The 14,553-nt window shown below is 36.6% G+C and overlaps 1 protein-coding gene across 1 annotated transcript in view; it reads left to right on the forward strand.

The window, feature by feature from the left end:
• LOC106078782 (G-protein coupled receptor daf-37-like) overlaps positions 1-14,553 on the forward strand; it is a 171,519-nt gene that overhangs the window by 151,681 nt on the left and 5,285 nt on the right. Inside the window, exons 4-7 of the mRNA XM_056033584.1 lie at positions 5,954-6,053; positions 9,211-9,392; positions 11,173-11,387; positions 13,457-13,635. Of these exons, the coding sequence (XP_055889559.1) occupies positions 5,954-6,053; positions 9,211-9,392; positions 11,173-11,387; positions 13,457-13,635 (676 nt within the window). The remainder of the gene's footprint in view (positions 1-5,953; positions 6,054-9,210; positions 9,393-11,172; positions 11,388-13,456; positions 13,636-14,553) is intronic.

The raw sequence follows: 14,553 nt of genomic DNA on the forward strand, positions 1-14,553 counted from the left end.
CACCCTACTGCATTCTGCCGCAGTGAACTAATCCAGTTAAAAGACGCACCTATATATATTGCAATAGGCGCCAGTGGATTAAGATCTATGGAAATAAAAATAAATTTTCCCTTTCAGACCTAGCAATCTCTAAGGCAGATGATATAAAGGTAATTTGTTTCTATGGCCAACGATTAACGAGGTTGTCATGTGGCCAGCACAACGGTCAACTGACTCTATTCCCCCCCCCCCAGACCCATCTAACGTCAGGTATTCATTAGAGCTGTGAGGACTCAGCTGCTTTCATAAAAAAAAAAACAAATTTAAAATTCCATTGACCACCGAGGTCAAGCCCGAGACACAAGAATCCCGGTGCTGCACAACTCACCACATTCATGCCCTGAAACCATAAAAAATTAGAAAAAAATATTGAATAAAATCGATTTATTTTGATTAACCCTTTTCCTGTTAGAAGCAAAAGTACAAAGAGACGTCCCGTTTAAGAACATTTGTAGTGCTAGATATCAGGTCACGTGACTGAATTGAACAGAAGAAGACCATCAGACGTAGGGGATGGTGAATGAGGTAATAAGGTTTTCTCTGAATCCTGCCACTTGGTGTCAAGTCATCGGTCTCTGTTGTCACCTCCCGGCCTGTTCACTCAGTCCCTGATCAACTCAATATCTCTACCCTCTACGTACTCAGCCTAAAGTCGAAGATAGACTATTAGTTCGATAAGCTATTCTTTATAAAAGATAGTTATAGACTATCTGTGTGATGATCATTTCTACGATAGTCTCGTCCTTTTCTTGGTAATAACAAAAATAAAAGTAATCTTTGTTACTGGAAAAAACTAAAGTGTAAATGTTATATAACAAAGAATAATTTATTACATTCATTAATTAAATAAGGAAACAATGATTTGTACATATAATATATACAGTTTAATTCCAGATATTTTGAGTATATCATAACACAGTGAAGTAGCAAGGGATTCGGGGGCCTAGGGGCTCCGCCTCTTTAGGGACCTCTGCATTTTAACGACATCATGAGATACATGAGATAATGTACTTAATAAATAAACAAGTCTAATGTGCAGACTACATGCAACATGGTCACTAATTTACATAACAACATGAATAGTAAGATAACATGGCATTGGCTTAATATTTAATGTAAAAAAAAATCGGACACTCATTTGGAGGGCCCTCATGTTGGGGCCCGGGGAGATTTTCAAATTTGAACCCACCCATCCCTCCTAGCTACGCCACTGCTATAACATATTATTATATGTATATTATCAAAGTAAGCATTTTCATCAATAAACTTTCTTTTGTATACAGACATGTTAAGAATTAGTTTTTTTAAACGAAATTTTCATTTTAAAGTTACTTTTGATGAATGCATTCAAGAAAATTAACTTATTGTTTTAAGAACATTTTTGATGTCACAATTTTTAGTAAGTTCAATTCAAATCTTTAATCTTTGAGGCTAAGCATCAAGTATTTAGGTCGCTCAGTTCTGAGGTCAATAATTAATGTTGAAGATATGTGACTAATACAAGTACCAACTTTGTTTCCCCTCCATCCAGGGTCATGTGTCCATGCGAAACTATAAATCTCAAAGAATTTGGCTCCAGAAATACACGTAGTATAACATAAGAAGTTGGTATTTGAATAAATTGTCATGAAATCAGTATCTTTGTCTGCAAAACTGTTGCTTGGGTGCTGATATGCTAATGTTTTGGTTCGGACAGTACATTGACCAGGCTGGGACCAACGACTACAACTGTACAAAAATGGTGACAACTGTTTCCACTCAATGCTCTTCCATAGTCTGTCCGTTGTATAATCTGGGCGTCTTGACCTCGTTAAAAAAACTATACTAGACCTTATTTGATACAGAGTCTGACAGTGATATATCCTGAAGTATTCGTACACACACAAACGTACTTGTTGAAAAAAACAAAGCTTATGTTAAGCATAGTTGTATTGATTAGTTTGGATCAGTCATGTAATTAAATTTGTAATAGATCTAGTCTAACAATAATACATCTGTGCGATTAGAAATATTTATACCAATAGTTTTGGTTTAGCGCAATGTCATGCTATTAGCTTCTCAATACACTAGGATCCTACCTATCTGAGTGAATATAACCCTGATTGCTTTTTGAATGCATTTATAAAACAAAATGTAGAACGACCTAGTTTTGAACTCGAGAAAGAAATAAAACAAAATCTTAAGGAAAGTGTAGAGACAGTATTTCATAGACTTGGCTGGGTAGAAGCAAGAAGCTAAATATAATCAAGAACCAAGAAGCTAAATTTAAGCACAAAGCACGATATAGGCAGAGAGATACACACTGTTAAAAAGTTCGGTGTAAGCATGATGAAGTATATAGGCGCGAAGCTGGGTATAAGCGTGAAGCTGGGTATAAGGAATGAAGTTGGGCTTAAAAAACTAGTGTGTCGTCTCTTCGTTCAATAATTTAAATATAATGTAAAAAGGGATATATTTGATAAAGTATAAAATTTATGTACAGGACTATGCAAAAATGTTTTCGTTCAGTAGACTTACATATGTATATAAACTTTTCAATTTTCGACCTTTAGGTGCTTTTATGTATTTATAGACAACCTGTTTTAGTTCTAGCTTGTTTTTTTAATTGAAATAATTTACTTTATTAACACGTATAACTTATCCAGAAGTAAATACATGATTACGTTATTTTTACACCCTCCATCGTTTCTAATTGTTCTGTCCACTCACTATTCAAAAATTTGCTGGACGATACTGTTTAGAACAGCTTGTGAACTTCAAACTTTGAGTACTTCCGGTGTACAAGGCTTCCCATTCCTTACCTTAGTCTTCCATCTTTTTGTTTTCAAGTCCTTCAAGTTTGGAAGCTAAAATGTCGTCAGGAAAGTGTCCTTGTTTCATTAGACAAACACAATTAGTGTTTTACTTGAGCCACTTCAGAAATATTACACGAAGAGTTTATTAAAAAAACAACAACAAAAGACGCTACATATAAACACGAGCCCACGACACCATCATATGTTTTGAATCTTAGACCTTTTAATTCCATCTATTGTTATTCTAGTATCTCGTGCACCTTAGGATGGTAGAGATTCGATCAAGTTCAACTCTTTCTCTATATAAGTCCAACGCTGTTAAACTAAATATTTTACATACACATATAAAGTCTAAACTAATTCGAACGTTCAAAGGAAACCACCCTAACATTGAGCTGTGAAGCCATGCAACATAAACTTTGAATGTATCTCATCACAGACAACAAAAGTCTCAGTGAAATTTGATATACAGTATAGGAACATCAGTAAGACGTACTTGATAAGACAGGAGCCTAATATAATATATATAGAAACATACTCCGGTGAGATCACTAGTGTCAACTGTCTCTCTCCCCCTCTTTCTCATTCTCTCTTTAATATAGAAGAAGAAGAGAGGCATGTGATATCTGCTTTTACCTTGTTAAAAACAAGATGAGCTTTAGATAAATTATTCAAAAGAAGATGAAATTTAAACCAAGTCACGTGTTACTATTAGTTTTCCTTAATATGTACTGATAACTGACAAGTCCTTCCAGAGGCAATATTGAACTACTTACTGGACGTATTGGTGGTTGTACGAAATAGTTGGTTCTATTTGAAAGATGGAAGAAATATTTTTAAAAATGTGAAACGTTTATGTTACAATTAGATGTCCGTGCCAATTCAAATCGTTCAGAGTTTCGATCTAACTACTAGATAGCTGCGACCCTTGCCCCTAGCAGATACATATTTGATAGAAATTTCTGGTATAATTCCATAATCGAGTTTATTTTCGCTCGCATGACTTCTAAAGCATTTAAAAAAGATATTCTCTGTACTATTAAAGAAAGGAATCTTGCCTGATTTACGATTTTTTCACAAATTTCGACTGTACTGTAACTTGCATTGACAGTATTATTTTCTAATGCATTGATACTTAAATGTAATTGAAGTCAAGTTCACTTTTAGGAACTAAAGTGTTGACATCAAGTCATAGAACTAGCAGGAGGCGCGGTGGCTGAGCGGTAAAGCGCTTGGCTTCCGAAGAGAAAGTCCCTTAATTCTACCCGCTGCCACTAGGAATCTGTAAGGAACAGGTCAAACCGGGGACTTACAGAAAGACAGTCGAGCGATTGTCCCCTTGAGGCGCCCCGAACTTGTCAGAATGAGAACATAAACACAGTGTTCTCAAGTCTGGAATTTAGCAACCCTACGCCCCCGTCTTACCCAAGCCCTTATAATTAGGGTTTAATTGAATTTTTAGTCTTTGGGCCAAGTGAATGTCCGTCATACCTGGCTCTTCTGCAAGAAAGACATTGCGGCTTCTTTATGCTACGAGGGTAGAACTTTTAAAGGGCCGGATATGACCAGCGGGTCATAGGTTTGGCTTCACTTTTTACTTCTTCGTGTCCGAAATATAGTCAAGAAAAAATGGTTCCTAGTTAAACCTTAGTTTTCTTACCAAACTCTCCTTAAACCTTAGTTTTCTTACCAAACTCTCCTTAAACCTTAGTTTTCTTACCAAACTCTCCTTAAACCTTAGTTTTCTTACCAAACTCTCCTACCCAAGACAGTCAGACACGCCTCTAATCAAATCTCACTAACTAGGTTAAATCCCAGGTTCCTATCGCGTGAGATATCTTCATCTGTCACTCGTAGCCACACATCCACAATGACTTATGATGTTCAGTGAGGCCATTGGTTCTCCGGGGATTAATATTGTACTATCCCCCCCCAAAAAAAAAAAATCGGATTGTTTGTATACTTACAGGTGTGTTTGGCAATTTTATAACACTTATGTATAATTGCATCGTCCGTGTCCAGTTGGCTTGACATTATCCGTGTCCAGTGGATCTGACATTATCCGTGTCCAGTGGATCTGACATTATCCGTGTCCAGTGGATCTGACATTATCCGTGTCCAGTGGATCTGACATTATCCGTGTCCAGTGGATCTGACATTATCCGTGTCCAGTGGATCTGACATTATCCGTGTCCAGTGGATCTGACATTATCCGTGTCCAGTTGGCTTGACATTATCCGTGTCCAGTGGCTCTGACATTATCCGTATCCAGTGGATCTGACATTATCCGTGTCCAGTGGATCTGACATTAATCGTGTCCAGTGGATCTGACATTATCCGTGTCCAGTGGATCTGACATTATCCGTGTCCAGTGGATCTGACATTATCCGTGTCCAGTGGCTCTGACATTATCCGTGTCCAGTTGGCCTGACATTATCCGTCTCCAGTTGGCTTGACATTATCCGTGTCCAGTGGATCTGACATTATCCATGTCCAGTGGATCTGACATTATCCGTGTCCAGTGGATCTGACATTATACGTGTCCAGTGGATCTGACATTATCCGTGTCCAGTGGATCTGACATTATCCGTGTCCAATGGACCTGGCATAATCCGTGATCAGTAGACCTGATATTATCTTTTCCAGTGATCGCTCCTTTGTGGGCAGATGTTTCGAACGAACAGCGAGCACGGCGTCACGGTCCGGATGTAGCCCGCGGGTCATAGGCTAGACCTCGTTGATATAGATTTTCACTAGAGAAAAGTCTTTTCTCTTCTTTCATCATTCATAAAAAGTTATGGGGTGTTTCATCCTAGTTGCAATCCCCAAACATTCGAGAGTATAAATTTAAAAAAATAAAATTACTTGTTAATGATCAATTCATTTTAGCACCCCCCTTCTTCCTCTTTACTGTAAAATAAAACAAACTACAGTGTGCTAGTCTCCAATGTAAACTGTTCTGGTCATTCTTTTATTCTTGATATAGAGTAGCTCTTTCAATGTGGTGAAAAAAACAAACAAACAACAACAAACTAAATAAATTAAATAAAAAAAAACTTGAACATTGTTATACCCAATAATAACTATAAAAACATGTCTGACAATTTGTTTATTCGAAGCTTGGTGTTGGTGGATCAGGAAATTGTTGCAGTTGATGGGTTTTTGTTATCTTCAAGACTGTCAGGAATCTTTCAACACTTTTCTCACGACGCTTGCAAGGTAAGGACTTTAAATACTTATTGTTACATCTTTGTGTAGGATAGAAGCCAGTCAGTCAGTCAGCTAGTAGACTAACATTTATCTATGTATGTGTGTGAGTATGTATGTGTGTGAGTGTGTAATTATTTCTTTTTTTTTTTCAACTTAGACACATAAACAAATCTTTGGTGTACCCATAATTCTAATTATTTAACTTAAACATTTTGCGTGCTTTACAATCTGTACGTTAGCACCATGCTTAATCTAGTGGAATAGGAAAGGAATGTACACCCTTTACGGTACACACGATAGCCGTAACTCTGAACCCCTAACCCCTCTCTCTCTCTCTCTCTCTTCTCTTGACCAAGCTACTCCCTAGTTTACTTAGGCTCAATACACACTTCCTCATCAAAATGTAAGTGCAAAAGGGGTCAGCGTGTACTCAATAATATAGCCATCTTGATTTATGACCTCTGACAGCTCGTTCCAAAGTTCGATACATCGCGACGTCTTTGTTCCTTCTCTACCAAGCGACAGAACTGTTTTAATACACTAAGTGTTGTACAGAGAGTGAGAGTGTCTTGGTCAGTATACATTTAGGATCGTACAGAGAGAGAGTGTCTTGGTCAGTATACATTGAGGATCGTACAGAGAGAGAGTGTCTTGGTCAGTATACATTGAGGATCGTACAGAGAGAGAGTGTCTTGGTCAGTATACATTGAGGATCGTACAGAGAGAGAGTGTCTTGGTCAGTAGACATTGAGGATCGTACAGAGAGAGAGTGTCTTGGTCAGTATACATTGAGGATCGTACAGAGAGAGAGTGTCTTGGTCAGTAGACATTGAGGATCGTACAGAGAGAGAGTGTCTTGGTCAGTATACATTGAGGATCGTACAGAGAGAGAGTGTCTTGGTCAGTATACATTGAGGATCGTACAGAGAGAGAGTGTCTTGGTCAGTATACATTAAGGATCGTACAGAGAGAGAGTGTCTTGGTCAGTATACATTGAGGATCGTACAGAGAGAGAGTGTCTTGGTCAGTATACATTGAGGATCGTACAGAGAGAGAGTGTGTCTTGGTCAGTAGACATTGAGGATCGTACAGAGAGAGAGTGTCTTGGTCAGTATACATTGAGGATCGTACAGAGAGAGAGAGAGTGTCTTGGTCAGTATACATTAAGGATCGTACAGAGAGAGAGTGTCTTGGTCAGTATACATTGAGGATCGTACAGAGAGAGAGTGTCTTGGTCAGTAGACATTGAGGATCGTACAGAGAGAGAGTGTCTTGGTCAGTATACATTGAGGATCGTACAGTCGTCCATAATCATTATGGTTTAAGTATCTTATTAGAACTTTTTTTTCCAGTTTTCCAATGAGATACTAAAGTAAAAATAAAGTAAAGTTCTTTCAGACCTTGAGATCTCTATGGCAGATGATGTAAAGGTCATATGTTGCTATGATTATGGCCGACGGTTAACTAAGGTATCATGTAGCCAGCACAATGACCACCTACCCTTACTTTTCCAACTAATGTCAGGTAGCCATTAGCCCATTAGAGTGGGGTGTCCCGAAATTCAAAATGTCAGTCTTCACAGATATTCGAACCCAAGACCTCTCGTTTCGGAAACTAATCGCTTTATCACTTAGTCATCACTCCGCCCCCTCCACCCACCTTATTGGATCAGTCAGGTAATTAAATTTGTCATTGATCTAGATCAACAATACATCTGTGCTATTAATAATATGTTTACCAGTTGTTGTTTTTTTATTAGCGCTTATTCATGCTTTTAGCTTTCTCAATACGCTATTATTCTATCACTTATCTGGACCAGTTAGGAAAATGAGGTGGGGGGGGGGAAGAAAGAAACATATGGGTCATTTGACCGTCATTGGTTTTAAAAGCATTTACTCAAAAAAAAAAATAATAAAAAGGAGAGAAAGACCTGAAGTCAAACTGTGGCTCACGCCTCCTCATGCCGACGTGCTACCCAATCTGGTAGTGAGATACTTATGACTAGAGAAGATTGTAGAGTTATATATTGATTGTTTCAATTTAGCGCGGTACATACTTTTTACCAGACAGACAGACAGAGTTTATATAAGATTTGTAATAATCGCACAAGAGTAAATAGCACTTTCAAATCCCACACAAAATTTCGTTATTAAGCCAAATATTAATATTAATTAAACGAACCAATTGTAATCAACTGACTAATCTAAAGAGTTGGGTACCTTGTGTAGGCTAGAATTTAAACTCTGGTCCTTATAAGATAAATCTGAAATTGAAACTTCCAGTCTATTTCTTATCACAAAGAGTCCAATCCAGAGCATACGAATTCATGACGTCATAACTGTTATAGTTTTCCCATGACGTCATAAGACCATGAGTACTTAATCTTGTCGTGCTCTTCAGCATGGCCATATTGAAGCATTCCCTCTAAACCTCATTTAATTAGTTTACTTACTTTGACTGGCTGTCTTTGATCAAAGCTCATTATTTAGAGCTGAATACATATATGTTACACGCTTGTTACTATTGTAGATCTCAATTAAGAATGTGACATAAGATTTAATCTTGTATTTTCTTTGCTTATTATCATTTGAAAAAAAAAAAAGATTTTTATCCTGATACTTTTTCTTTATGAGCTAGTCAATAAACTGCGTGTCCTTTTGACACAATGGACCTCATTCACCAATCGTAAACAAGCACAATTGGGTCACGTGCTTCTCTATCTCTTCTATACAAATAGCCATCTAATTTTAATCAGAAATGGTTATCACGTGACATTTTTTTCCCGTTGTTTTATCAATATTATCACGTGACCGTTCGTTTTGGTTTTGAATGAGGTCCAGTGACGCATGTAAAGGGCCGAGGAAACATTGGCACCGTTTGGCTAGGTTCTTTTATTTTCTTACTAATGAAATCCACATTTTTAACACTTAAGAGATAACTAAAGAGATATTTCTATCATCTTATTTATTAATTAGTTAATTAGACTCGGCCTCGCTGCAGTCACAATAGGCAGCCAACATTTCCCAACCTTCTCTGGTCTCTTAGCATTGCCCCAATCTTCTTCTAGTTCGATGAGTTTTTAATAATGCATGACTGAACTAGAAGCTGTTCATTATGAATGTAAACTTTTACCCGAGCCCTTCTGTTGTCTTTGTCTCCTCTTCAGATCTTCATGTTCGCTGATGCTGTTTGTAACCTCATGTCCACTTGGCTGATTGTAGCCATGGCCATCGAACGACTGTGTGTCGTCTACATGCCATTCAAACGCAACATGTGGTGCCAGCAGCGCGGGGCAATCATCATCATCATCTCCCTGTTTTGTGTCTTCTCGAGCACCCAAATATTCAGGTAGTTACGTCAACAGTAGACTAGTGGAAATATGATGTGAAGGATCATTTAATTAAGTAATTATCATTCATGTTTAATGTTTAGTTATCTAAATATACGCGAGGTATACAGTAACAATGTTTAGTAATGCGTCCAATGTTTAAGCCAGTGACTGGAGATGGTCCAATCTATATATCGATGGAATTTAGTAATGTCCAGTAATAAGTTTAGTAAATAAATTGATATATTGACCAGTAACGACTAATAGTTTATCAATTAATTATGCAGAAATTTGAAATGTAACTTCCAGACCACGTATACACTATACATCGCCAGTGAAATCTAGGATACTGTGTAATTTAAATGATAGATGACTGTCTGGTCGTTTGGTACGCTCTCAGGGCTATCATCTTGATAGTCCCCGGTTCGATTCCTGCCCACCCCACCACCGCTGCCCTGCGGGAGGTTTGGCTAGGATGTATAATCTTCAATTATAAAGTAACACCTGAAACATGTAAAATAAACAATCAAATTTTGATCTGGACATTACATTATCGAGACCGTAAAATCAATAATTTATACTATAATATACACAGTGCTGTGAGAAATTATATTCGGTAATACGCTCAGAACTGTCCTTAATCAGTTCAATAGTAGTTATCATGTTTTGGTCCAATACAATTTTCAGTTCTATCGTCTTAAAGAAATCGTCCCGAATTAGTGGTCCACGTAATTAATCTGTCATAAACAGAAACACTTTGGTTTTACCGGATCTATTTTTTGTGTTTACTTGAGTATTTAAAGATAGATCGTTATAAGCTGTGACATTCCATGGCTTTGACATGACAGTCAAAACAGAACACGGCCAAAGCCATCAAGCGATAACATAGAAAACAGCTTCGAACGATTAACAGGATACCACAGAGAAGGTCACCCATGGCAGACAGATCAGCAGACGGCCAGCACAAATATGCTCCAAACGATTTCCCTGATTCCTAGAAGTAATGAAGAAGACAAAATGAATCCTGAAACAGCTGGGTCTGATTTAGCTCGCTTTTTTTTTTTGGCCGGGAAAAATGCATGTTGATGTATTGGACCCGTTTTACCTACACAGACAAGAAGACTGCATAGAGTTTTACTGGTGGATCTAGATAAGTGATGGGCACACTTTTGGAGTCGCGGGCCAAAACTTAAAGGAAAATTTTTGGCGGCAAAACTATTTTTTAATCTAAAAAAATACAGAAATTTAATATTAGATTTATTAATATCAAAATTTAACTAGTGAAAAAAAAAATTTGAGTCCAAATAATTCTTTTTGGCTTTTGTTTTCTTTCGTAATCCGCAAAGGATAAATCAATGAGACCAAAAAAAAAAGCAAATAAATTTTGAATCAACTCTATCTATCTATCTATCTATCTATCTATCTATCTATCTATCTATCTATCTATCTTTCTATCTTTCTATCTATCTATCTATCTATCTATCTATCTATCTATCTATCTATCTATCTTTCTATCTATCTATCTATCTATCTATCTATCTATCTATCTATCTATCTATCTATCTATCTATCATTGTTATATCTGTTTTTATGCTAATATTTGAATTTGTTTTTTGTGTCAGTATTTAAAGTTGTTTTTATTTTTCATAGTCTCCTCTGTTTTTTGGCTATTCATTTCAGTAGGCTAACAATCTTTTTATTTTCCAACATTAGTAAGCTCCCTTTTTAAAATGCGCGCCCACGTAGGACAAAATTGATTTCTTATGGTGCGTAAATTTTTTAATGCTTGAAACGTTTCAGATTCTTCACTACTGAGCGGATAGGTGACGCTTGCGAGAGCCACGAAGACTTCCGGCCCATCCACATCGCCCTCCATATCTACATGTACCAGTTCGCCTTACACTTCGTCGGCCCTGTCTTTCTCGTGCTCGTCAGTAACATCGGCGTCCTCATCAAGATCTTTAAGGTGGAGCGAGCCATACAGAACGATGAGTCGTCGTCCACGAGGCTGACAGGTAACATCAACAGGAAACAGTGGACTTCTGGACCAATACGTTTCACATGACATGAGTTAGAAATAATATACCATTGACTATTGCAAGGCTCCTAATTCTTTTTCATTATTGTTTTAATTCATCACAGAGAAACGCTTTATAATGCTGTTCACGAAAGCATCATTAATAGTGTTCCATTGAAAGCCTCGCAATATTAATAACTGGTTAAATGTAAAGTTCAGCGCATCTGATTAACAGAACGCATACAATTTTAACATTAGAAAATATACATTATTTTGGTCTTATGAAGCGCTTGTTTCTGAAACGAGGAATCTCGGTTTCGAATCTCGTAAAACATGTGATTTTTAATTTCGGGATATATAGGAGGCGCCTGGAAATCCACCCTACCTTTATTAGTGCCTATCATTTTTTTGGAATGTGTGGAATGTCCGTCCGTCCTGGAAAAGATATTGAAAATCCGACATCATGATATTTTAGACCATTCAAAGTTCTCATGCAACGGCTACTTTTTCTTTTCTGAAAGTGAAAAATTTTAATTTTAAAATCAACTATGCAAGCATTTTTTTTCATAAAAATACAAAATTTTTACTACTGTTCACTATTAATAATAACAAACACAGGAGGCTATTTAGTAAGGGTGGAAACTATTTGTCATATTTTTAAACACATTTATGCAAACGGTTTTAGAATTTTGGTTTGTATTGCTAAGTTACTTAGGTTCTGTCATAATAATTACTACATTTACAAAAACAAAGTTACTGTATTTTTTAAACAGAAAAAATTTATTTAATATGCATATAAGTCGAATTTAACTTAAAACAACAATTAATTATTACTTTTACATATTATTGCGTGAATTTTAAACACGAAGCGGTGACAATTAAGCTAAACTAAGGATTTTAGACTTTTCTTTTACGAATTTTTTTTTTTATGAGGCTTTGAATAAGAGATTGACCCTATACAAAACACTTAGATCAATAAGATAATCATTATATGACATCAATTAGGCCAGGCTCACATCGAACTTTACGTTCTCTTTCACCTATCCCTTAGTCTGCTGCACCTTGGGGCACCTCACAAAATCTGTAAAACCTTCTTTTCCATTGATAAGTGAAGTATTTAGATAAACTATCTCATTTCTGACGAGTCTTCAGCACTGTACAATCCAATGTCTTAGCTCTTTAACTTGTAGCGCTAGATAACTTTCATTTCACATCTGGCTACAGCCATATTTTAATATGTCGTCCTTGACATTGTCTTTTTTTTTCGGTTTATTTTGTTCTCTCTAAATCTCTTCCAAACATCATCTTGTCATTGCCTTACGTTTTTCTTTAGGTTCCATTATACCGTTATCACATTTCTTTATATCGCCGTTTCTTCTTTCTTTTTTCTCTCCTATTGACAGTAAACAGGAAATGAGAATCTTTACAAACAGATTACTTAATAACCTTTTGTGTGAACATCCGCGACAGCTTATAGGCCTACTTTTTCAACAAAGCCTATGTCAACTCTGTCTGGTACACTGTACACGTGACCTCTCCATCTTCCCATTCTCGGATCAAGTTGAAATTTGGCACTATTATTCAATATCGATGACAACACATAAAACGAATTTATACAATTACACTTTTTGAAAAAAAAGTAGTTTTTATTTTTCTCTTATTTTTTGTGTATCATATGTCTGTCTGTCTGTCTGGTACACAGTTTGTAAACGTTTTTTCTCCCACTTCCCTTTCTACGATCTAGTTCAAATTTTGCAATTTATTCGATGTCCATATTAAAACATGAATCAATTTAAAAAAATAACAAATGAAATAAATAATTAGTGAAAATTAATTAACTTTATTTGATAAAGAAAAAGGGAGGGAAATAAAAAGTACAGTGTTAAGAAACATTACTATAAATATGCAGTTCTTTCCTTTATATATAAGTTTGTTGTTTTTTTTTAAAGTATTTTAAAATTTTGCTCAAAAGTCAAATTTACATTTGACAACATTAAACATAATTTTGAAATGTTTGTCTTTTTCACTGCCCCAAACATCTTACCTATCACGTGACATCATCTTTAGGTAGTGTCCACAGAAGAGGCAAGACCACGAGGATGCTGGTGGCTATATCTATGACGTACATTGTCACCACCTTGCCTTTAGTCATCGTGACTATCTTCATCCACATCATGATCGAGCGGGTTAGCTTCCAGTTCGCCCCGACCCTCATCCGACTGGTCCCGTGGATACATGTACTGCAAGTAAGTCAAGCGAGGTGGCTGAGTGGTACAGCGATTGGCTTCCGAACCGAGAAGTTCCGGGTTCGAATCTCGACGAATACTTGGAATTTTAATTGGGAGTTTTAAGGTCCCCCATGAGTCTACCTAACTCTTAATGGTGTCCACAGAGGCCTTCACTCTGATTATCGATAAGGTTTACATAATACCACTTTGCTTTTAGTTGGGTAAAGTAAGGTGGTTGGTCGTTGTACTGGCCATCTAACCGGTGGCTAAAGAAACAAATGACCTTATCATCTGCCAGATTGCAGGTTCTAAAAGGAGAGCTTTATTTTTTTTACAAGTGACAACTTCTTTTAGACTTTTCAATTGGAGCAGATGTCTTGGATATACATTTCCACTCAACCTGCTGGTAAATATTATTTCCCCTTATATGCATGACAAGAATGAGATGCTTTTTATCCCCCCCTCCCCTTTTAATGGCAGCTGTAATTTAATCGTGTAAGGGCTGCAAGGATGGCTTATGACTTTTGGTTGCTGTTGGTTGTACAATATCCAATTTAAAAATACTTGGAAGTGAATTTGACCGTTGGTCTCAGATTGACACGCCTTCGGCCAAGTTCACTGTTAGTAACTCACTCCCTTGTCAAAGTGAAGAGTGAGCGAGTGTGTATATGGACATAGTGGTATTCTGTTAACCTTATTAAAAATCAACGTAAAGACCTTTGTGGATACTATTAACCTCCAATTAAGTTTTGTATTCTTAACGCTTTTATTAGTATTAAGGAATAATAACAAACAACAAAAAATAATGTGTCTAAAAGCTTTCATTATGTAGCATAAGGGTATTGTGGGATACTAGCCTTTACCTCCAATAAAATTATGCATGCTAATGAGGAATTATATTTACCCCCAATTTTGTTTTCTAAAGCCTAAAATAAG

Source organism: Biomphalaria glabrata, chromosome 1 (assembly GCF_947242115.1).
Source record: "Biomphalaria glabrata chromosome 1, xgBioGlab47.1, whole genome shotgun sequence".
NCBI classification, from domain to species: Eukaryota; Metazoa; Mollusca; class Gastropoda; family Planorbidae; genus Biomphalaria; species Biomphalaria glabrata.